Source organism: Meleagris gallopavo, chromosome 10 (genome assembly GCF_000146605.3).
Source record: "Meleagris gallopavo isolate NT-WF06-2002-E0010 breed Aviagen turkey brand Nicholas breeding stock chromosome 10, Turkey_5.1, whole genome shotgun sequence".
NCBI lineage: Eukaryota > Metazoa > Chordata > Aves > Galliformes > Phasianidae > Meleagris > Meleagris gallopavo.
The window spans coordinates 3,127,908-3,153,069 of NC_015020.2; the positions used below are offsets into that span (position 1 = coordinate 3,127,908).

Below are 25,162 nucleotides of genomic sequence, written 5' to 3' on the forward strand. Positions count from 1 at the left end.
ACGCGTGGCTGCCGGACCAGCTTTCCTTCGCAGGTTCTCAGAAGTGAAAAGAAAGAGAGGTCTCCCAGCCAGATCCGCTGAGAGCTCAGACAGGAGCGGCCCGGTGGCTGCAGGGTTGGCCGAGAGCCTGCTGCCGTGCGCAGTGCCTTTAGATTGTATAAAGGACAGGGAAGTGTGAGAAGATCGCGCGCAGAACGAGGGGCGCCGGAGCAGTGACGGCGGTGCTTTAATTTCCTCGTCATTGGGCCGATCTGAGGGCAGCGTCTGCAATGAACAGTTAGTGCTGCTTCTGTTTCTGGGGAAGAATGTTCTGCTTTATTTTCTATGGTACTCTAAATATAGAATAATACAAAAATGTAAAAGCAAGTGCAGCGCTGCTTTCCCCGGAGGAAGTTTGAATATTGGTGCTGCTGTTTCCCTTATATAAGTGGAACAGTGCTGCTTTCATATGCTAAAGGAGAAGTGCAGTTAGAAGTACTTTAAAAAAAAAAAGACCTTCGTTTTCGACTGTGTTCTTCAGCCAGTGGTTATGTATTGAAACCAGTACTTCTAATGGTCATCAGAGATACTAGTGAAAAGCTTTCTTTCTAAAGCTCTATAGAACACTTAAAAATATCTATGTCAAATAGCAAGCTGTGTGGCATGTTGAGGAACTGAGTTAGGTGTCTCAATGATTGAGAAGTGACTCCTCTGTCTCTTCTTTCAGGTGAATAAGAAGTGGATTTGTGCTGCTGCTCACTGCACCCAGAGTTAGTTACCCCTACTGCAGGGCTGTGGGGATGTCGTGCTGCTTTGGATAGTAAGTCATGTTTCTAATTCTTACATTTCTATCAAGCATAAATGTACAAGTCAGCACATTAAAGGAAAATAACAAATACGTGGGGTGTCTGGGCTGCGGTGTCTCTCTGTATGGCTGTGACAGGGCTGGTGAACTGTGAAATCATTTCCTGTGACACAGTGGATCCTTTTTAGACTGCCCTGACTGTGTGCAAAAATCAGGGTGTTGAGAACATCAGGAATTCTCTACAGATGCAGTTATAATAAGGCAGTTTTGGTGCTGATGTCAGCTGGATCAAACATCATCTGCTGATCTGTAGTTTGAATTCATGCACACAGTGAATGAGTTTGTATTTCATTGTACTGGAGAAATTCCTGGATTACAGAGCAGAAGCTGTTGTTGAAGTGGTTGTATTTAATTCACAAACACTGCTGTGTTATAAATCAATATCTTTGAATTTGTCTAATGTGTACGTGCATTAAGTGAATTACATCATTGCTGACAGAAAAGAATAGGATGGAATAAAATGACAATTCATAGTGAAAATATATTTAACAGGTGAGTAGATTTGTTTCATTCTTTGTATTATTGCTTAGATGGTTCCTTCGATCTAAGTAGCAGGCTGTTTGAATAGGGCTGGGTCTGAAAGATTTTTCAGAGCATTCTTTCCTGCTCCCCCAGTGTTATTTCTTCCACAAACTGATTTTGAGGGATCCTCTGCTGCCTGATATTAAGAACTAAAATCTGCTGTGCTATCTATGATACCTATGCTAATTCAGTGCTCACTGTAAGTATCTGATGTCATGAAAGGCCTTCTGTTTCTCTACAGCTTTGGACTCTTATTCTTGAGGGATTGAACAGTGCATTGAGGGATGTGGTTTGAATTCTAATAACGAGTCAAGTAGCAAGCAAAATATTTCTAAATGAAAGGATTTGCCTACTTTGGTGGGGTGGGGTTGGACTAGATGATTGCTAGAGGTCCTTTCCAACCCCTACAGTTCTATCATTTTTATGCTGCTCTTTTATGGTAGAGAACAGGAGTTAGTCTCACTTAATCACTTACACTTATGGCTGCTATGATGATCTGTGATGTTCTGTTAGCCCTAGTTTTAACTCGTAAGAGTGTTCCTTTTCCACGTGTATGCATGCTGCATTTCACATACAGGTGAAGCTACAGCGGGGAGGAAGAATAGGGCTCTGTCTGGCAGCGTATCAAATAACCCTTAGGTGCATGGCAGAGAACCCCTCTTCTTCAGTAATAGAAGGATTTGGGGATTAGACCTCCTTTATGATGAAGATAATGGCTTAAGTGTTTAGATTAATAACTCATTTATAACAAGGCAACACTTCTCACAAAGTTCATGTTTCTCTGCACATATCCTGCATATTCTGAATCAGCCCCTTTTGGTATCAGATTTTGTTGGGCAGTCATAAAGCTACTTATCTTTTTATGAATATTAAAGAGAACACTTTTTTTCATCTTCCCACCCATCACCTGTTTTGTTCTCTTCTGATATTATCCAGGAAAAAGTAGTTTTATTGAAGGGGGAGGAAGGTGGATCCAAAGGTCCACTGAATGGATAGAAAAAGAAAGTAACGCTTTTTTACAGAGCTAAAAATTAATATTGGCAGCAGCCCACACACTCAATGAAGTACAATGACTCAGCATTTAAGTTACACATAGGATTTATTATTTCTGTCTGTCATACACAAATCAATTAAGAATTTCCAATATGTAGCATGGGGAAGAAAGCTTGTGCAAGTACACAGCCCTACAGTGATTCTGGAAACAGAAGAGTGGGCTCACGAGGAATCACTTGAAAATATGGTTGCTTGAACCGCAGCTACAGTCCTAATTGATGTTTGGAAAGCAAGCAAGTTGAAAACATGCAAGCATTCAGTTTGAGAATTTAACATGCCCCTTACTTTTCCAAAGATGAAATGGTTAAAATATAAAAAGGATTTTACTGCCATGGACTACAGGTAGCAACTCAAAACTTTTCTCTAACTGCATCCTATTACTCTTATATAAAAAAGATTCATCTAAATTACTGGAGTATGATAGTCCAAAATACAGAGATTTTAATTTCTTGCTCTACCACAGTGATATAGGCAGGAATTTTGTTACAGATAGAAAACTTCACTTAGAGCTGGGTCTTATGTTCATAGGTGTGAAAACTACCTAATTCTATGAAGGTAACAAAGTTTTGATGCTACCTACACTGAATCTGGTTTGTCCAGTTACATTAATCTTCACCACATTGCTATGATCTATGGAGATGCAGGATTCCATGCCATGTTCAAAGGGGATTATTAAAAAGGTGAAGAACTGAAGTGATCTCACTAAGCACAAGTTTGAGATAATCACACATCTGCTTGATTGGGGTAAACCCAGGGTGGTACCAGAGGACTAAGTAAAGAATACAGGTATGAGGGTGTGAACTTCAGTCATCTGTTACACTCTTACTCAGCTTGGTTTCAAGTTGATATATAAGCCAAAACTATTCTGGTTATCAATCTTTCTGTTCAAATACTTTAAAATATCCTGATTCTTATAAATACATAGACTTGTATAGATATGATACTATACATAGACTTGTAACATAGATATGATACTGTTCATGCTAACCTCAGTGGGAGCTGAGAAAACATCAATGTCCCATTTACTTGTGTGCATAAGCATAAGACCTGATGAATTGCCCCTGGATTTGTACATGTGAGTCTGTTCAGATTGACCTGTGTATTCACTTGCTCCTCTCTGCCCTCCTGCCCCAAGTACTGAGGCTTCAGATCTTCAAGGTATTATGTTGCAGTAGATCTTTTGTTGCGTGTAATGCAAAATGTTGTATTTCAGAACTTTGATTTCTGTAACTGAAGGGTTTTCCGTGCTGGGAACTCCAGCGATGAATCAAAGAGATCAAGGAAGCAACTGAATGGCTTTCCATTATTAATTATCTCATATTTTAACTGCTTCCAGATGGCTGATCAGGATTAGAGCCTCATTAAGTTGAGTAACACACAACATGAATATGCACGGTTGCCTGCCCCCAGTGTCAGTTCCATTACCCTTTCTGAGAAGTCAACGTTAACCTGAAAGCCAGTCTGCAAATGTTGAAGTGCATTCACTTGTATTTGCAGAACTATAGCCTAATTGACTATAGAGGGCAGATGATTACACAGCAAATATAAAGGGAAGGTCAAATGCAAGAATAAACAGGTGTGCATGTGCATACGTGCCCTGTATAGCTTATTCACTTAATAATTATCAACAGTTAAAAAAAAAAAGGAACCAGTATATTTTTTTTAATTGAGAGCCACTTTTAATGTAAATCTTCCTCTGTAACAAGTATTGTTTTCTTAAACATATGCAGTAGTTGCTGATAGGTAGCTTCATTTTAAGTGAATGGATTGGAGCTGTGATTTTCCAAAACTGAACACAGTAAAGCTTATTTTTGAAAAACAGTCTCTGTAGCTTGTGTTCAAAAGATACGGGTGGAAACCACTATGAATTTGCTGCAAGAGATCAAAGCTTCTGTCTGTACTGGATTTTCAAATCTAAAAGCCCATTTTCATGGAGTCATCTGTTCTAACAGGGCTGCTGCTTCTATCTTTTGTCCTCAGTTCCTGCATAGTCCTGGCAAGAATGTCATCTATCAATGTACAAATGTTAAATCACTCTAGTCGTGAAATATTAACAGAATACATACAATTATGACTCCTAAATTGAAGTCTTTCTAGCTGCCATTTGTCACATTTACAATAGTAAGATAATATAAGTTAGAATAAAACCAGAGGAGTGTGAAATACATACATTGGGAAAGTAGCATTTCTAGTACATGATTTAATAAAGCTAAGTCCTGAACCTGCTTCAGCTGAGGTCAACAGGAGTTTTTCCTTTGATGTTAGTGGTAACAAAACTATGTCTATTCAAATGTTCTGAGCAACAGATGAACAACATAATAGCAGTTCTTACTTCCTTCATGCAAAGCTTTAGGTTTTCTGAAAGTAGGATGAGCATGCTAGCAATTACTTTGCAGATGACATATACTCATAGTTTTAAAATACTTTCCTTTAATCTGTAATTAGAACAGGTGCTTTAATTTTTGTTATATTTCCTGAAAGACAGACAATGTTAGGGGAACTCATATTATGGACAGTGTGTGTGTGAGGAAAAATGGGAAGTTCCTTGCCCACTGGCTCCTCCCAGTAATAAAACTGAGAATTCAGTACTGTTTTGAAATAGATCTTATACCTTGCAAAGAGAAATGCGGAATAAGTTCGTTAAACATGTACATTCAAGTCACATATTACCCAGAAATTAAAAAATATTGCCAGCAAGCTGTATTTCTTGAACATTATTACTAATATTTTCCAACACTACTCAGATTTTTATTGTAATGTGCATATTTTTTATCTGAAGTAACTGTTTCCTGTGAACATTGTTTGTTTACTGAATTCTTCTGCTGTACTTCATGAACATAATATCCCATGCCTTTAAAACCCAAAGTAAATACATTAGCTGATGTGTTTTGCTAACTGTTATGTATCTCTTCATGTTAAGAGTTTCCTTACTAATTTTCTCTCATATTCTTCCCAATGGGCATCTACTAGCCATTCTTTTGATAGAAGCCAGAGTTTCCTTTTGATCGCACCTCAGAACATTTTCTTACCCAACCTCAACACTGCTTCTCCTTCCTCATTTGACTCCTGTCCCCATCTTTGATACTTTCCTTAGCTTCCCTAATTCTGTTTTGAGCAAATCCTTTAGAAGAACCTCCGCTTTCCTCAATGCTTTCAGTATTCAGCCTCAGCTTTTGCTTTTCTTCTCTACATGTGATTTGCTGCACAAATACAACTTTGCTAGCAGTAACATGTAAAAATGGTCAGAACAGCTCTTCCAGTGCCACGTAGACTTTCTTTCCAAGCAAGAATGGTAATTACACCTACTGACATCACCTTTTGAAGGTCTAGCATATTTTAAACTTAATGTGTCCATATATGTTAAACATCTAAAAACAGTTAAACAGTTTTTTCTCACTTGGTGAATGTCATTCAGGATAGGCAAAAGCAGGGTCGTCATTGTGAAGTCTAGTCTTGTGAAGCTGAATTTCTCAGCTTCATCGTTATCCACACACAACTCAATTTTATGTAAGTTGTCAGTGTTATCTTTTGTCTGTACCTTTCTCATCTTAGGTTTTGACAAAAGCAATTTTACTGCCCTGTTTCATTTAAAATACTACTGCCAAGAGAAATCCTTAGCAATAGCTTTGACTATGTTGTCTCTTCATTATCATCACTGATTCCCCTCTGCAATTTCCTCAGGTGTACGTACTCTGTCCTCACTTTGCAGCTCAGTGGGAGCTCTTATAATTTACTAGGGGCCCATGATGCTAGCTTTGATTGCCTGTGTATTAAGTTTTCAAACAAGCATTTGTCCCTCATTATCTGGTCTTCAAGTCTCACCCTCCCATTTTCCCTTCCCATAATGAATACAGAGGAAAGAAAAAGTATTCAAGCTGATGGTGCACTGAAACCATTGCTAATCAGCTGGGCAAACACTGACTCTGATTCTTACTTTTCCATCTATGTTGTTTTTTAAATCTTTGTCTTAACTTGGATTATAACCACTCTGTGGAAGTCCTTGCTTTCATTTTGTGTTTGTACAGTGTCTAGCCAGTGGGATACTGGTCTGATTAAAGCTCACAGGCAGTCTGGTAGTATGAATTAAAAACAATACAGCTTTTTCTTCCTGCTACTTCTACAGAAACTGTGTGGCTATGGGAAGCTGAATTCTATTCTTACATCAGTATACATCAACTGAACAATACACCAAATTCTCAGCACTGGTCTACTGCAAAACTATTGCAGAAATAGCACCAGCATCAGTGGGACATGAGAAGACAATGTCTTAATTTTCTTACTACAGCTGAGAAAGTAATTACAAACAAAACCCACCCACAACCCTGTAATGTGATTGTATTCCAGTACAACACATGTGAAGCTTTGTGTGCTAGTTGTCAGTTATTTTTCAATTTAATATGTAGTTAAATAAGTAGTAGGGGAAAGGTTTTTAATTATCATATTGAATATCTTTCTTCCATGGGTTTTTAAGTTCATTGTCAAACAGAAAGGAAAACTTTTTTTTTCTCCCTGCTTTCTTGATGTTAAAGAATGACCTAATTTTCCTCCTCCAGTTATTTTGTGGAAGACATCACTTTTGCTTCTGTATCAGAAATGCAACAAAGTAGCATTCTTGAGTAGATGTTTTGCCTCAGAGCTCTTTATTATGTCAAATCCAAAGATAAGACAAGGTATGTCTTTAGTCATATTTTGACACAGCTGAGAATTTCTGATCATGAACAAAAATAAATGAAGTTCCTAAACAAAATTAAGGTGCACTGTCAGAGTTACACAAAAGCTTGCAAAACTGACCTTATTACCAGTGGTTATAGTCAGCACATGTTGTGTGTTTATCTTAAACAGTTTTAACAAAAAACCCAAACCATTAGTAGCCTTTTTCTGCCATATGGCTCTTATGAAGGCACTTTTCCTCTTGGTGACTAAGAGGAGGTAGAATACTTCAGGTTTTCAACTGTGTGAAAGACAAGAGTCACCAGACCAGGCAGTTTCTACTAGGTCTTGGAATATATACTTTCACAAGTATCAGACGTGCTTTTTTTTTCAAACAGGAGCAGCATTCTCCCAACTCTTCTCAATTAATGTACTATGCCATTAAAAAATATTTACTTAAGTACATTTTCAAGAAATGAAATGATGCCCTTCCTCTAGCACAGACCCTTTATATAGAAGTATTCAAAGGAAATAACATTAAAAAAATTATTAGAAACTGTAAACGAAGCAAACAATAAGTAGTAAAATATGAAGTCTGGCAGCAACAGGTGAAACGATCTGTTCTTATTCATAAGCCCGAACAGGATTCCTATTGAAATCTCTTCTGTGAACAAAAATATGTTTCTAGTATTAAGAGCAGTGTTGGCACACATGACCTTTTGACACAACCAGTCAATCTTTATTGTTGTAAAATGAAGTCACCATATGGAGAGGGAGGGAAAAAAAGGAGGGAGTAACCCTACTAAAGGTGCAGTTATCTTTAAGTTCTTGCTCAATGAGCATATTAAGTGGCCAAAAGGAAGATAAAAGTAGAGAGGAGACCAAGATCTTTCTTTCACGTCATCTAATTTTTCTAACAAGTCTAGAAAATACATGCTCAAAGTTCATTTTAGAAAAGACATACGGTTAAGACTTGAAAAATTTCTGTACTTGCAATTAAATCTAGATTATAAATTAACATATTTACCTCATAGCAGAAAGATTGCCTCAGTACCAAGAATTGCTTGTCCTTGACTGATGCAGTATTTCACTGTATGGAAACAACACATCAAAAATAGATTTGGGGAACAGGTTGGAGTTAGGTGGCAAACATTTGATCACCTTAATGATGAGTTTCCAGTTCAAGAATTGTCCATTCCCCTTGAGGGGAAGAACAGTCTTCAGATGAAAAGCTTGCCACTGTAATGCTTGCTGAAGAATCATCAAGTGGAGACATAAGTTCAGTCCACCTACTGAATGTGTCAACTTGTGATGTACCCTGAGGATTCGAACCATCTCGTGCCAGAAACAGTGTCTGATTGATTAGGCATTGTGCTAAGTTAAGGTCTTCAGGAACAGAGTTTTTGAAACCTATGTTTGAGTCCTGATCAGATAACAGTTGCCTGAGAAGAGTCCAGTCCTGTTCTACAAACTGCTGATCTTCAAAATCCACGTCAAGAACTGCTGTTTCTGAATCCATCCTCTGCTCAATTGCTTCTCCAACATCCATCTCATATATTGGAGAAAGGGTTTTTGAAGGCCGATGCTCATACATGCAGGTTTGTGCCATTGTGTCATAATCATCTATGTCTCCTGAAATAATTCACAATACTGTACAATGTAAAAATTGCAGATGATCCTCCCCTCAAGGGTTGTGAAGAGCAAAACTTAACTCATTGAGGAAAGATAATCCAACCAGGTTATAAAGGGAATGATGGAGGGTTATACAAAATTGACAAAATTTTAGGCATTTATTTCCTATATAGAAAACAAAGTATGGTTTATAAATTAAGTTAAAGCAGCAATCATCACTGATAATTAACAATAACCTCCATAATTAAATTTCTGATACAGAAAATGACAGTGTAAATACACATTTAATGCACATGAAATTTCTCATTTACTACATAAATTAAATTTAGACCAGGAGGTGCATGGAGAGAATTAATAGAGAATGATTACTGTATGGTGACTTAAGCTATGTCAGCTTAGGAAAGAATTAAAAACAAAATAGTTTATCCACAGGCTTATTTCCACATTGCACATGCAAGGGCAGCTGCAGGCAAGGGCAAGCAAACTTCAAAAAAACCAAAAAGTACAGCTTTTAATGTCTTCTTTTTATGTAGTCTGGCTGAACATAGATCATCATCAGTTTTTCATTACTCTTGAATACACAATAGTTGATAACACTATTGTATATTTTTGATGAGATAAACAGACTGAATTACTGGTATAAAGAAGACAAAACACAAAACAACTAGACAAGTATTCCATCTAGCCACATGAAACAAATTAGAACTTTTCTATTTATAAGCATCAGTTCTAAGTATAACCTCTATTTTAGGAAATAAGCTTTTACTGGTAAAATTTAGAATCGTAGACATCTCAAAAGCTCTAAGTCAGAATTCAAACCTGCTCCCACTGATGTATATGGCAAATAGTTATATTCAGTGGGAGAAGGATCCAAATTTATGTGAAATATATAAATAAATAAATTACAACAGTAATGCATATAGCTGTGCAGGTAAACAGTTCAGTGCGCTTTAGTTAAGGTTATTACTGTGGTTATTGCACATCCCATTCAGACATACTATATGTTGTCAAGCAGACAAAACAAATACTAAGTTTCCATCAGATGCTGTCAATGTTAGATTGGATCAAAAATAAGTACAGAAGTCTGTATCCAATCTTTCTTTTAGCATTACATTAAAATTTCTTTCAATGTTTCTCATTGACCAGCACAGTATTTACGGATACTTCAGACAATCATTCTGTACCAAAGTGAAATACTTAAAAATATTTAAATTTAATGTAATTTTAGCCAAAATTACTTCAGTTCAGGATTCAATCCCATACAAATTGGCAAAGATTTCCCTATAAATTTGCTTTTGAACGACTGTATGTTTCTATTTCTGTACATTACCTGGAAGTAAATCAGTATTAGCGTATTCAGTAGGTGCTGGTTGACTGTCTCTCACTTGGCTTTCCTGAGTCAGTATCTGATTCTTACTGGCTTCTACAGGTTTTGCGGAGTTGCTCTTTTGCACATCAGCATTAGTTTCTCTTTGATGAAGATTCAGATGACATGGTCTTTCTTGAGATTTTGCATCATTGTCTAAGTATTTATTGCACTGCTGAAATTCAGTAGCCACTTCATTCTTTGTGTTTACTTTTTCATTTTCCCCTGGACAAGGACTAGCTACTGAATGTACTTCCTCTGCACGGTTTTGTTCAGTCATTGAAGCACCTTTATCCTCCTTCCCTGGGATTTCAGTACCACGAAGATGTTGGAGAGAGCTTTCACTTTCATCCATTCTGTTGTCTTGATCCTTAGGCTGTTTACAATCCAAGAATCCATCTTCAATTTCCAATGAGTATCCTGAATAAAAAGTCTTTCCATGGTGCTCCTGGGAAACACTGTCAAATACGTCTGAAGGAGTAAGAGAATCTATTGAATGCTGACGTGAAGTGTGAGTTTCCACTCTATCATCAGATCCCAATTCTTCGCATTCATCTACTGAAAGTAAAACAGATCGTTTGAAACTTTTAGTTTTAGAAAACTCTTGACTTGCAGTAGCATTTTCTGTTGCATCTTCGAAAGCTAAATTATCAATTCCTTGGAACTGCTGAGCAGGAACGTTCGATGAAAGAATGTTTCCTGCAACATTTTCTGGTTCAGATCTGTCATCTTCTGTTTCATCAGCAGAAGAAGAAACTTGGTCTGCTTCCTGAGTAAACTGTGCACTGCCAAAATTAGAATTTTCAGGTTCTCTGGTACTGTTCCTTGCACTTTCTTGATGAGACCAAATTTCAGGTTTTTTTCTTGGTATTTCATCATCACTTGTTGAATTAACACGGAAGAGATCAGAGCCTTCTTTTTTCATTTTGACTTCTATTCTAAGGCTGCTGTCATAAATTTTTAATTCTTCAGGTGTACTGGTGTCACTGCTGCTTCTTCCAAGAAAATCGTGGCATAACATAGTGCTGCACTTAGAAATCCCTCTCTCATTGGATCCTTCATCATCTTGAGAGCCTCCAGCATCATAATCTTCTGATCTTGGTTTTATATCATCAGAGGATGTGGTTGCACTGCCAGTATCTGATTCAGGACTCTCTTTTGGATCTAGTGCACCAGTATTCCAGTGGTCCACAAAGGGAATTTCTGCATTTTCATGGTTTTCTGGCATTTCTGTGGGATCAATAGACTCCGTGTAATTATGTGAACATTTGTCTCTTATTTGTTCTATGGAATGTTTTGAAACATCATCTAAATCTACTGTAACTGATTTGTATTCAGGCAAGGCTGATGCGCCGCATGACTCATCAGCTGGACGAAATCCCTTCATGTGAACGTGAGGAGGTGATGTTACATCCTCTTTATTAGTTATCCCTTTGGAAAAGCTTGGTAAAATATTTTCACCATGGTTAAGACCCGTATCGGTGCTTAATTGATCACTTTGTTCCGTACAGACTTTTTTTGCTTTTGACTGTTCTACCAATTCTTCTGAAGTAGCAGCATTTTGATTTGTTTCCTTGGAAAAGTCTGAGTATCCATCACTGGTAGACTTTGCATGAGAGCAAAATTCAGCAGTATTGTCAGCTAAATTTCTCTCTTTATTCTGATTAATTTCAGCCTGATCCCCACAGATTTCTCTTGCTTCCATTTCATTTTGCAGTGAAACATGCAATTTAGAAACCGTTTCTCCTATAACTAAAGGAGATTTTGATTGTATTTTGTATTCTCCATCTTCAGGATCCAATAATTTTTGTTTATCAGGCTGACAAGCTGCCAAGAACTCATCTTCTCTGCTACCTCCCATCACAGATTTCAGACATTTGCTTTGCTTTGCAGAACTGCATTCATTGTCATGAGGCTGAACAGTTGCCACATCAGCTGCATTTTTTCCAAGTTTCTGTCCTGGACTTCTGTGCTCAGAGGTGTGCATATTCTTCTGGACAACAGGAGATTCACACCTTGAATGTTTTGGGGTAGAGGACTGGGATTTTAATACAGATTGCCCAGCTGTTTTTGGTTTTGGGTCTTTATTGTTTGTTATCTCACCATGCTTTGACAGAGCTTGAGCTTTGGGTGTTATGATTTTTGCAGTGGCTTTTGCTACAGGTGTTTGTGATGACTTAATACTCTTCTTCTTGGCCGAAGGATGTTTTTCTGGGGGTGTTGTCTGAACCAGATGTTGTGCCACATTTCTTTCTTCATTATGTTTTGGAGACACTCCTGATTTCAGTGAGTTTGGCGACTCCCCCATAGCTCCTAGCAAACAGTAAAATAAATTAATAAATAAAGATTGTACATTTTAGTCAACATTTATGCGCTGAATTTATATTTGTGTGTATTTGTGTTGAGAAGCAGGTTATCCAGGTTTTTGTGCAACTACAGAATCAAAAGCTTGCTAAAGCACTAGGAGTAGAGATCTTAAATACAAATACAAGATGAAAATAGCATCTTGTATTTAACATACCATCTTTGGAACTAAGGCACTTTGTAGACATAAAGGAATTTGACCTGTTGCTGAAGAAGCCATCACTGGAGCAGAAAGCAGCAGCTATCTGATAGGAATAAAAACACTGTGCACGCACAGCATTTTAGCACAGGAAGTGATGAGCACTGTACTTAATTTATATTGTAGAGGAAATGAAAGAAGGCAGAAAACGATTACATTAGTTATAATGTGATTAGAATACCAGAATTAATATCCCTGCTCTGCCTGACAATGCTGCAAGATCTCTAATGACCATAAACTGACAGGATCTATGTTTTCTGTATCATAATGCATATAAGATAATGCAACTTGAACACACTTTCCTACCCCTGTTGGTGAGTGCCAGCTTCAAATGAGATTAAGAGCAGCTCCATCCTGAATGCTTTGTATCTCTGTAATGCTGAGTTTCTTCTCTGTGCTCTATAAAGTCATTTCCCACATTTGTGGTGGAAATTAGTTTGGGACAGGTCAGCATCAGTAGAGCAATTTCTGGGGGGCACCAACAAAAAAGGGTGGCATAAACTGATGCTTCATGAAGTTGTCTGCAGTCTTGATCTTCTGTGCTTATTATAATTGCTTGACCTACAGATTTTGGTTGAACATAATGCTAGTTGTAAGTGCAGTGGCACAAGGTAACTGCAAGTAAAAGGCTCTGCAAAGCAGATCAAACAAGCAGAAGAAAACAAGTGAATCTCTTTAAATATTTTAAAATTGATACTTGGATACACTTCACTGGTTAGGGCTGTCACCAAAAGTGAAATATGGAAAACAGAATTGCTCACAAGATTTTGCCAATTCTTGCACTAAAAAAGAAAAAACACAAACAGAGGGCTGTTTCATTGCAATATGAAACTATACCTTGGTTCTTAGGAGAATGGGTAGGTGTGTCCTGAGCCTTCTGCTGTGCTGCAGCATTGCTGCTCCCATTCCCTTTCTTCTTTAGAACAGCTTGTGCATTTTGTTCACTGGACAATTTTCCAGCTGTTTTTTTGTTAGACTGCAAATAAATAATTTGCATTATTTTCAAGCTAAAGATTAGCAATGTTTGATTATATTTAAACAAGCAGTATATGTGTTTATACACGTACATAAAAACATTGAAAATCCAACCTAAAGGGTGTACTTCTTTTGAAAAGAAAATGTACATTCACATATATATATGTGCACATATGCATACAGGCACACATACTCATATCAAAATACGAATGACCAGTGTAATACTTCACGGGGTTTGAACTTCCTCCTGTCCAGAGTTTGTGCAACTCAGTCTAAGCTATCCCCAAAATGATAATTTTACAACACCTTGCGTAGTCATTAAATGTTCCAGTATGCAGAATTCTAAATGACCTATAACAACATTCAAACAATTAGCATGAAAAAAAAAAAACAATAGAAAAACCAAGCCAATTTTTCATTTGCAAAATAGCTCCAATCGCTAACTCAATATTTTGTTAATAACATGTGATAGTCATTCTGAAATATTCTCAGGTTAAAAAGAACAAGTTGACTTTTAATAGCAAGTGTAACAGTTCAACTGAAGAAATACCATTTCACAAGCATGCATGCACACACGCACCAACAAAACCCACCGTGCTGATTTGTAACAAACCTGCTTGTTGTAACATTAACTTCAAGATCAGCCTTTTTTTTTTTGTTGGTAACTCCATTTGGTGTCTTCAAAGAAGACTTCATTATCACTGTTATAAAGTAAATTCCAACTTAATTATCAGATAAAATGCGGTGCATATCACTGAAAAAAAAAAATCTAGTATATGAAGGTCAGCAATTGAAAATCGACGCTAAACCTGTAAAACTTACAACATTTCATAAGGATATCAGTTGAGGACAGACTTTTTAAGAAACAAAGTCTATCAATTTAATACTCTAGTAGCATACTAATATTACACTAATTAGTAAAGTATATAATAGCATACTATTTTCTGGAGTTAATATTCACTTACAGGGAAAGAAGGGGACTTTTATCAATCTATAGTTTTCTTCTAAGGCTTCCCCAGGGAGTTTGTCAGTGCCTGGCTGGCCTGGGACAACTCAGAAGATTTTTTTGGGAAATAAATAAATAAATAAAAATTACCAGTATGTTTTTTTCCTTCTTCTGCCAATTTTTCCTCTTTGGATTCTTCTGTCTGTTCACTGGCAGCCTGGATATCTGTGCTGGAGTTTGTTAACTTGCTGGATGTTCCTGCTGCAGTTGTGGTGGATGGAGATTCCTTCCCAGTGTTTTTTTTTAATGGCTTTGTTTTGCTGGGCACACTTGAGGTTACCGTCAGCACTTTAGGCCTGGCACCTGCTGTTTTTCCTTCATGGTTCTTTAATCCTTTGACACTTCCTGAATTTTTTTGTCCACTTGAAGTGGATGTCTTTTCAGTATCTTGCTTGGCAAGCATGCTTTCAGCCTTTGCATTTCCATTATTTTCTACTTTTGTTTTTATAACAGCTCTAGCCTTTGGTGAAGCAGCTTTTTCCCCAGGTTTTAAATCTTTATTAAGCTTGGAAACTGTTTTTTTGCCATCTTTTCCCTTTACATCCTCATGCTTTGAAGTCTTATTAGTAGCATTTCTATTGGTGCTCGATGCATGTCCAGATGCTCCTAATCCATCAGATTTCATTTTATCCCGATTAGTGGGAGAATTTCCCCAGCAATCTTTCTTGCCGTGTTCTGTCCAAGAAATATTCCTTTTACCAGCAAATTCAGTGATGGATTTATTTAGCTAGAGAAAAAGCATCCGAAAGAAAACAGAAGAAATTTATCACACTAAGCAATGGTAATCTTTAATTTCTGAAACAGCTATTTCATAAGTAGTACAGGAATCTAAAACAAGCTTCAAAAGTGAAATAATTTTTAAAATCTATATTTTCAGATTAGGTTGCTGCCTTTCAGAGGTTAAAAAAAAGGTCTTACTTCATACAAATTTGTCTGTTTTATGTGTATTACTAGTGCCTGATGATGCAAGAAAACTGTTTTTCTTTTTCGAGTTACATATGTGTATTTTCCAAAGAGGAATAAAGGCTATACATTATTACAGACATAAGAATTAACTTAAAATTCATGTGATTCTTTCTTAGCCATTACCAAACAGTGTATCCACCAGAGAAGTGACAGTAATTATCCTTGCTCTCAGGCAAAGCCATTCTGAAAGATGGGAGAATTAAGTACATGAAGTGGAATCTTCATGTAATTACACTGTATCCATGACCATCAAATCATAGGAAACCCATACTAGTTTTCTACTAAACAGTAATGTAACTTTGAGTGTGATTCTCAACAGAAGTGTTGTTGAGACCTGAGGAACATTTTTTTAGGGCAGGGAGTGAACAGACACGGTGCTGCCATGGCTGTGACAACAGCAGAGATTCATTAGCTCAGGAGAAAACCATTTGGCCTGGGAAACAGATCAGTTTTGTTACGTAGTAACGTAGGAATGTGAGATTCTGAACACAAATTCCTATCTTTTATTTGAGCTTATCTGCATAAAGCCAAGTCCTGAAAGGTTTCAGAATAATGGACATTACTAATTGTGCAGAAACTGAAGTTCACCAATGGAATACAAATTCTCCAAAAGGAAAGTCTGTTAATTAAATTAGACAAATTAATATTGAATATAAAACAAAATGAAAAGAGTTATGTTTTCAGGCTTCTGAGTACTTCTGATGTTTGGAGATGAAATTTACCTGAGAACTAGTGAATACAGGTTTTTTGCCAAGTCTTCTGTCATCACCCTTGTCAAATGCGGCTGGAAGAAGGAAAAGCCCTTTATTGACCATTTAGCAGAAAAGAAAACAGAACAATTCAGCCTACTCTCATTTGAAATCAGAGAGCAATTCATCTTTATTTTATGAAGGCTAATTTTTGACATGGGAAATGTTAAATGGAAAAATACGGTTTTCTGTTTGGAACAAGAAATGTGATCTTTGTAACATCACATGGCCACAAGCAAGTTGTTTAATCCTTACTGTGGAGATAGAGAAACAGAAAACACACTTTTGTTGATCCAATCTGACCTCATGTAATGCTTGAAGTGTACGGAGGCTTACAAAATGTGTACAAAAATTTACAAAAAAGAGAGACTGTCAGAATTAGAGTGACTTTTAAGTGATGTACTGTCAATTATAAATTATACTATTTAAATAGGAAACTGATAACAGTAAGCTAAATTATATTAATTTTCAACAGTGGCAAAGCCAAATCTGAATGTACACAGTAAGGTCACAGTGCCTCTCCAAATAGCATATAGCTGCATGTCATGAGAGCTACCCCTGTGATTGTCATGTGAAATTTGCAGGCATTGAATGCCGGGTTTTTTTTTGTTTTTTTTTTTTTTCTGACTGTTCTACTCTGGGAGAGAAGCGCTTTTCAATAAAGCTTTTAAATCAATTGAGCTTGCAGAATAGAAAGGGATATTTATAGTCAGTGTACGCACCCAGAATCGATAAGGTTTCTTTTTTTTTTTTCCAAATCTTTCAGCTGAAAAAGAGCTTTTAAGTAATGTTACTAAAAATTAATCATTCAGTCCCTCGTGCTCTGATGTAGTATTTGTGCATACACAAAAATGTATCCGTGTGTAACAATGAAACAAAAATTCTGTTGAATTCTTATTTAAGATAACAAAAATATTTTTAACTGTAGCGCTGTAAAAATCATAGAAGAAGAGATATGCTGAAAATGGCACCCCAGGGACCTAATCCTTTTCCAGCAATGACTCTGCACTTTAATACATATTAATACATTAAGATAAAATCCATGCAAACCTGTGCCTAAGAAAGCACAAGACACTTTGTGAATGATAAAACCCCACAATATCATGTCTTCTTGTGGCATTTTTCCTCCTGTTACAGTGTTAACACCCATTCTATATAGGTTAAAATCCTAAAGGACACACCTCCATTGCCAGAAATCTTTAAGACAGAAGTTAATTTAAATCATCTGAGCCCAGTTTCATTTGAAGATTAAAATTTGTCTACTAGTATTACGTGATTTTTTTGCCTGTAATTAAAACCAGATAATTCATGCAGCCCTGCTGTTTACAAATAACATGTATGCTAACTCTGGGTTACAGTTTAATCTAGCAGAAAACAGAACAGTATCTGGCAAGATGGAGTTTGGACAACTAAGGCACACCTCAGTCTTAAGTATTTTGTTTTGTATTGAAAGCTCTAGCATAAAACAGTTTGAACATTATTTACAATAAGGGAACAATCATATGAACAAAGCAAATAGACCCTTCTCTTTTCTGAAGCCAGCTCCTTAGCTTCAGAAGAACTTCATAATCCAGAAAAAAAACAATCACAAATCTGTTTTCTCCAGTAACAGCGAGCTCTTATTTGACTACACCCCAAAATCACGCTCCAAGACTGACGCTGCATCTTTCTCTCAGCATGTTGTAATTCTGGAATAAAATTCTCATCAGCCTGTCGGCACAAACAGCTCTGTAGCTCCCACAGCCTAGCTCCTGAAGTCTTTAACAAAAAGAACGCTGAAATGTTTACCTTCTTTGAATCAAAAGTGCTTTGATTTTAAAGAGGTCTTAAACATTCTTTCCTGTTACAGCCTTGTACCGTCAAAGCTAATATTCAGCCGCAGCCCAAACTCGATGGTTGGTTCCGCACCCTCAGGATACTTTGGGCTTCAAAACAAAGAAACGCACAGAACAAAAACTCCTTTTTGTTGGGAGTGCTGCCTGCTACAATTTCCAGTGAACACTGTGCAGCTCCTTAGGGGCTCTCTGCAGTAGCACACACAATGTCACAATACCAATCAACTGTGAAGGCAAGCTGGCTGCGTTTACTCCCGGAGCCCGAGAGAAGCATTATGCAAGAGACAAGCAAAATTTATGCATTATGTAGAATAAGATAAAGGATAGAAACAGAATTCACAGAACGGATCATCTGTTTTGTGTACATTTAATATTTCCTTGGTGCTTATCTCCTTAAAAATGAGACAGATAAGGCTTTTAATACCACTGCAGTATTCTAAATGATTAAGAGTAGCTGTAAACAAGAGTAGAATCAATCTAGGTATTTCTGCTTCCCAGTATATACTCTCCTGAAAATAAAAGAAGGGAAGATTTACTGATTTCTACATTAAAACTACCTATTACGCATCTATTCTAAAATAACATTTCAGAAACCCATAGTATGACAAATTGTGCTTTAATTTATATCTGGCTCCACAATACCACCTACATTTTATCTGCTAAACAGATTACTAAAAAAATTCTAATGCCAGTTGATGCCAGACATACCTGCTTGTATTTTCTGTTGATGGTCTGGCCTCATCAGCTTCCAGCCTTCTGTGTGACGAACAGCATAAAAAGACTGAACCAGGAAGACCCAGAGCTTATCACGCAGAGCCTGGATCTTGCACGTAAAACCCTGTGTTCAAGTAACAAATCAGCAGCTGGCGAGAGGCATATTGTCATAGCAACCAGTCATTATTCCTTTCAGAATCTACTTACTCCCTAAGCTAGATCAATGATGTCATCACTTTTATTTTATAATGGCCTGGTAGATGGAGATGCTGTTTTTGAAGGATTATTGCCCACCATGGTAATTTTTACAGTACTTTGACATCAGATCTCTTCAAGGCAGACTAAAACACTAGAAAACACTACATTCTATTTTTTTCTTCTTTCTTTTCCTATTTTTTTTTTTTTAATGAACCCCTTAATAGCTCTTTACTGTCAGCTGTGTCACAACAAGGTCAAATACTCCAGGGAAAAATAATGTATCTGATTAAATTTTCATTGCTTTTACCAAGATCTACAATAGCACCAGATTGCAGTAATTCATTTTGCATTTATTCTTTGCTTGTAGTAGCACCATTCTGGATTTTAATCAATATGTCATATTATTCATGAATTATCCCCAGCCAACCACAGTTTAAATATCTTTGTTCGTTATTTAGATTGTGGGAATATACATGACATGTTAGACAGAGACTGACAGCTCCCCCCAGTCCAAAAAACACACACTTGATTGACAGGCAGCCCTTGCCTCAGAAGTCTGAAACAAAAAAATCATAGCTGTGACTTTTACAAAAAGAGGGGAAAAAAGATGTGTAGTCAAATGATGCTCCCTTACTGTGTAAGTTTCACATAATGCAACATTTTTATAAGATTTTCCTCATGACAAATTTAAGGTGACAGTAAAGATCAGCAGAGCAGTAGTGCCCATGGGACTTACATTCTCAGTAATATACATTATTATTGGCATGTATAGCATTTTTCCTTAAAAGAAAGAAGTATTAACGTCCACTAAATAAATGCCAATATCTTAGGCAGATGACCAGCAGGTATTTGCATTTATGCAGATGCTTTTCTGCCCAACTGCAGGACTGTGCCACCTTAACTTAAACTACATCATGCAACTGGAACTCTGAAGTGTAAGTACCTGAGTACTTTGTCCTACAAACACTGCACGTTGCAAAACCTACCAACTCCTTCACATCTGTGGAGTCCAACAACGTATCCACAGCTACAAGAAGAAAGCAGCTATTTTCATTATTTGTATTTTTCTCAATTGCATTAAAAATTAGTTCTAGGAGGTCAGGTTTGCTGCTCATTGCCTGTGCCTGAGAAAAGAACAGAAGGCAGATGTTTAAAACAAAAGAATGTACTTTGCATCCACAAAAGCATTACTTAGCAGAGAGAATCTGCTGCTGTGTCAGTGCAGGAAGCATTCCAAAAGTTAAGTATTTTCCTGTGTATCCATTACATACATGCTCCACTCTGGGCATCTAATGAATAGTCTTGAGACCTCCTGCTAACCCAAAGTTTAGGAACAAACATGCTGTAATGAATTTGTCTCCACAGAAAACTCTAAATTCAAAGACAAAATATTTTAACATCTCCATATTTATTTTTTGAATCCTCTACACATTTTTATTTTTTTTCCATTGGAGAAATTTACCTGCTATGAACAGGTATTTTCTAACTAGGACCTGTGGCATTGCCAACTTCTTGCAACAAAAAAAATCAGTGGAAGTTTGAGTGTGCTGCCAATAGTTATTCCTATATTTACAAGCTGTCAGTCCGGGAGTCCAAAGTTCAGGAAGCTTGTGTACACACTTATCTCTAAGCAATACAGAGATTGTCCCACTGAACTCTTCTGTGAACACTTATTCTAGCTGAGGCACATACTCAAAAAAGTATTAACCCTTAATATGGATTAACAACACTTACACTTAGCACTGCCTATTTTTTCCCCATATAATTGTATGTTGAAGCAAAAGTTGAACATATTCTGATTATTTAACAGCCTGACCTAGTGTGATGTAATTCAATTTATTTGGAAACAGCAACTTGAGGGCACTTTTACCTGCAACAGAATATAGAAGCCTTCACTTTGTACTACATGTAGAAAGTTTGCCACAATAAAAGTTAAGCATTCTTCTTGTAGCCTAGATGCCACGGCCACAGCTCTCTCGGTCCACTTCACTTGGGGAAGACTATTGATCAGCCGGTCGCTTTCCATCAAAAGTGAAGCAACGTTCTTGTGGCTACTTAAAAAAAAAAAAAAGCAAAAATTAGCCTGTTGTCTAAAGAATTGCTGCTTGTAAAAGAACTTCTGTTCAGTTACTGAATGCTGCACAAGGATCCAGTGATGTGTTCATTTCCTTTTTGAAAACAAATTTGGATTTTGATAGTTTTGAACATGATAACTACCTCTGAAACTAAAGGAGAAAAAAAAGTCTGTTGCTTGCTTTGTTTTGCTTACTGATGTTAGGCAGTAACTGAATGTCATTATGCACTACGGAAGAAAATCTTATCTGAATTACTGAATAGATCAAATTTTTTTTAGTTCATTGAAAGACATAATTTTTTTAATGAAATAAGTGAATATTTTTAGTAAGTGTGGATGGCTCAACATTCAGAATATATAAGTACCCAAGCATTTTTATAGGCATGAGTCATTTTCCCTTATTTAATGGAGTCAGACATCAAATATCAGTCTTCCCAGTTGGAGTTTTAACTGAATTTACCTTCTTTGTTGTCTAACATTTCTCTAAGAAACATAATTGTTGTGCTTATAGATACATTTAAAATACAAAAATTAATTTCCTAATATCTATTCCTGGTCAGTGCTTTTGTTTCATTCATACTTGTATTAAGTATTTATCCACACAGTAACTGAAGGCAGCTTCCACTGGCTAACACATGGCTTAATCATCTAATCAAATCAGTGTTTCTCAAGAGGGGCTGCAGCTGAATTTTACTTCTCTCATCATGGTTTTTCTAACCATTCTAAAATCAAATTCACTCTACTTACCTAAAAAGTATTGGTAATTTTCTTACATCTAGTTGAAACCCCATTTTAGCATTTCTGTGCTTATTGCAGTACCTTCCCAGAGATTTTCTACTCACTCTCCTTTTCTTTGCCCCTTTTTGTCCTCTAAGGGCTGCCCCATATTTATAAGGTTTTGTGTTTGTAAAATTGATAAATGAAAGAATAAAAAGAGTGATACTGTTTAACTGGGTATAACTGTTAAGAAGTTCTACAGCAAAGCACTGTGAGGATTGCAAAACTAAGGATAGTTCTTACAAAATTCATGTTAGACTTCTTTCTTCCTTAAGCAACTTCAAGCATTTTTGTAGATTTTGAGTTCTTAAAAACTTTAGAGTGAGGTCCACAAGTTTTTGGACGGGGTCTTAATTGCTCAGAATTAAATGATCACTCAGCAGAACTTTTCTGCGGGCAGATGAGGCTTATTTTTGTTTTTTTCAATTTGTGATCTCAGAAATTTTATAGGCTTCTGTTTATAAAACATTGGTGAGTCTTACAGAGATGACCAAAATTTAACTCTCTAGAACAGGAACCAAAATACACTTTAGTCCAGACTCCAAAATCTTCTGGAGAGGCTGGGTACACTGCTGGAGTGGTACCCAATACCACAGTCTATAACTGTTGTGCAAAAGCTGATAGATAAAGAAAAATCACGTATTTCAGCACAATAGTCCATCCACAGAATCTTGACTTATTGTAATAGGCACAGAAGGGAAGAAAGACCTGAAGTGGTGTGGGTTTACTTTCATGCTATCCTGTTACTGTCTCGCTGCCTGGAAGGGAGCCCAGAGCTGCGTCCAGAGTACACTCTTGTCTATGCAATGCACTTAAGCTAGTTTAGAGAAGGATGCAGATCACAATGCACTGATCTGTGATCTAGAAAGCTGTACTCAAAGCTTCTCAGATACTTATACATTGTATGACATACCACAAAGCCACCTAAATATTGCAGAAAGAACTGAGTGTACTGATTTAATACAGTGGCAAAACACACATACTATCTTGAAAGCTATAGCTACTATTTTCATTCTGTTTAAAATCAAAGCGTGCTGGTAGAACAACTGCTTTTTATAGCTGTGGATATTCACAGTCTTCTTCAAGTACAGCCACATCGCTTTGAAATCTCTTGTTTTTCAGGCTTTCATCTGAATGTGCAGTAGCAGCCACCACTTAGAGTTGACCTACTGGCCTCAGCACTTGAAGAGGTAAGTTTTCTCTTGCTAAGTCATCCAAAAAGGTCCTGGGAAGCCTTTCATTGCGGAGCAGTTCTTGGCCAGAATTATTTGACATACATCTCTTGAATTAGGGAGTATGTTTGGCAGTGTGGATAGCCATGCCTAAGCTAGTTAACTTGGACAACAACAGTCTAATGATATGAGAATAAAGTCTTAAGCATGAGATATAAAAGCATTCTGAAGACGTCACATACTCAGCTGTCCAGTACAAACACAAAACAAAATCATGCTGTGACTGTTACCTGAGCTACCTACATTAAACTTTGTGTATGCTAGTTCGCATTAGTTATATACATACAGTTTCATACGTGGCAACAGCAGTACAAATTTACCCTTAGCTACTTTACTTTTCACATTTCTATTATGATTCAGTGTATTTATAGGCTAATTACTGGGCCAAATTCCTGTTAAAAGAACAGCTCTGTTTCAAACCGCTCTGAGGGTAGTTTTATACATAAACAATAATAAAGTAAGCTTAGGCAGATCAAGATTGGAACAATGTAAGTATATGACAAACAATGAATGCTGAGCTGAGGAGACCAATTCTGTAGTGTTACCTGTGAAGGTAGGTATACTGTACTGTTACTGTACTTTTGAAAAATCAGTGATTGCCTGAAGTCTGTGGGGAAAAAAAAAAGAGGTACAGTTTTCCAAACTAGAATATAGGCAAAGAGGAGAAGGCAATCACAGACAGTGCATGCCGCCACCTAACATAATCTTTGATTCAGCAAATCTGCTGTTGCTCACCTTCTGAATATACAGTGTTGTGCTGAAGTCACAGTGGTGTTTCACAGACTTCTTTCTTATTATTATGCTGGGTGCGTGTGATTTTCTTTAGATTGTGTTCCATGAAACAGCAGCTACATCAGCAGATTAAAATCTGTTTCCTACACTGCTGTCTTAATGGTAACTTCTACTCCGCATAACTGTACTATAGGTCTAAAATACTACTGAAATTCTCTCTTAAATTACATTGTAAAGCTAAATACACTTTAAAAACTGGTATTATTTTTTATATAAAACACACTATACACTACTTACCAAAGATTTAATCAACATAACAAGACAGTTGTTCTGCAGTTCAGTAGATAGACTGGCAAAACTTCTTTCTGACAAACATTTTGCAAAATATTTTCCTACCCATCTGTTGAAAAAAAAAAAAGTGTCTTTTTTAGGTAAGCATGACAGTAAGTGTTCTAGTGCAAGTGATTCCACTAAAGTACTATGAGGAAAAGTGTTTAAAATGTGAACTTCTATAAGTCAAAATAAACCCAATCTCTCAAAGTAAAATAGAAAGCGGAGAAGCAAACAAACAAACAAAACATAAACTATAATTTATTATATTTTAACTTACTTCATGCAGGCAGCATATAGGTGTTCCACTCCCAGTGAATGAGCAATAGCCATGCATTCTAGTACGGGTTGCTGTTTTCCAGGAATAGGCTGAAGTTAAAAAATTATCACAGTTATTGAAGAGAAACTGTATAGAGCTACAAATTCAAATGGAACTAGTGTTTGTTGCTGTAGGATTTAGGTTTGGTTGCCTTAATGCAGAACAGGGAAGTCATCTGTTCCCACGCAGGTTAATAAAGTAGCATTCAGCTTAATGAGCCTAACGCATGAAAATGCTCGACTCTAAGCAGTTGTTTGTTTTAGACTGCTTTTACTGAACAGGAATATATTTTAACTATACGTCCACAAAACCTGATACGCAAGTATGTAGTATTTACATATTCCTATTCCTGTTAAGAATAATTACATATACAGTGGAATGTTTTACATTTTATTCTGTGTAATTTAACGTATCTAGTTTGTGCAGTAGAATACTGCTTTTTATCGGCAGTTTCTATAAATAGGTGGGTGATAACACAGGCCTTATTGCCATCATCAATCCTTCTGAGTTTAACAGATTCACACATAGGAACAGGTTCTGCTGACTTCAGCCAAAACACAAACCACATGGCTGTTAAGTATCTCATCAATATGATCTGTAAGTAATAGAATCAAAATTCTTCCTT

The 25,162-nt window shown here is 36.7% G+C and overlaps 1 protein-coding gene and 1 long non-coding RNA gene across 2 annotated transcripts in view; one reads left to right on the plus strand and one right to left on the minus strand.

Annotated features, from left to right (window-relative positions):
* Window positions 1-182: 182 nt before the first annotated feature.
* LOC109369195 lies at window positions 183-24,058 on the plus strand. Its single transcript, XR_002117885.2, has 3 exons — window positions 183-276; window positions 707-799; window positions 23,047-24,058. It is a non-coding gene; the product is annotated as an uncharacterized LOC109369195 (long non-coding RNA).
* The window catches only part of LOC100542592 (AP2-interacting clathrin-endocytosis protein), a 28,235-nt gene continuing 5,519 nt past the window's right edge, over window positions 2,447-25,162 (minus strand). Inside the window, exons 5-15 of the mRNA XM_010715567.3 lie at window positions 24,499-24,587; window positions 24,186-24,288; window positions 20,944-21,126; window positions 20,060-20,197; window positions 18,870-18,999; window positions 16,300-16,361; window positions 14,702-15,338; window positions 14,219-14,306; window positions 13,468-13,637; window positions 10,032-12,380; window positions 2,447-8,701 (exon numbers count right to left, since the gene is read on the minus strand). Of these exons, the coding sequence (XP_010713869.2) occupies window positions 8,232-8,701; window positions 10,032-12,380; window positions 13,468-13,637; window positions 14,219-14,306; window positions 14,702-15,338; window positions 16,300-16,361; window positions 18,870-18,999; window positions 20,060-20,197; window positions 20,944-21,126; window positions 24,186-24,288; window positions 24,499-24,587 (4,419 nt within the window). The 3' untranslated portion in view covers window positions 2,447-8,231. The remainder of the gene's footprint in view (window positions 8,702-10,031; window positions 12,381-13,467; window positions 13,638-14,218; window positions 14,307-14,701; window positions 15,339-16,299; window positions 16,362-18,869; window positions 19,000-20,059; window positions 20,198-20,943; window positions 21,127-24,185; window positions 24,289-24,498; window positions 24,588-25,162) is intronic.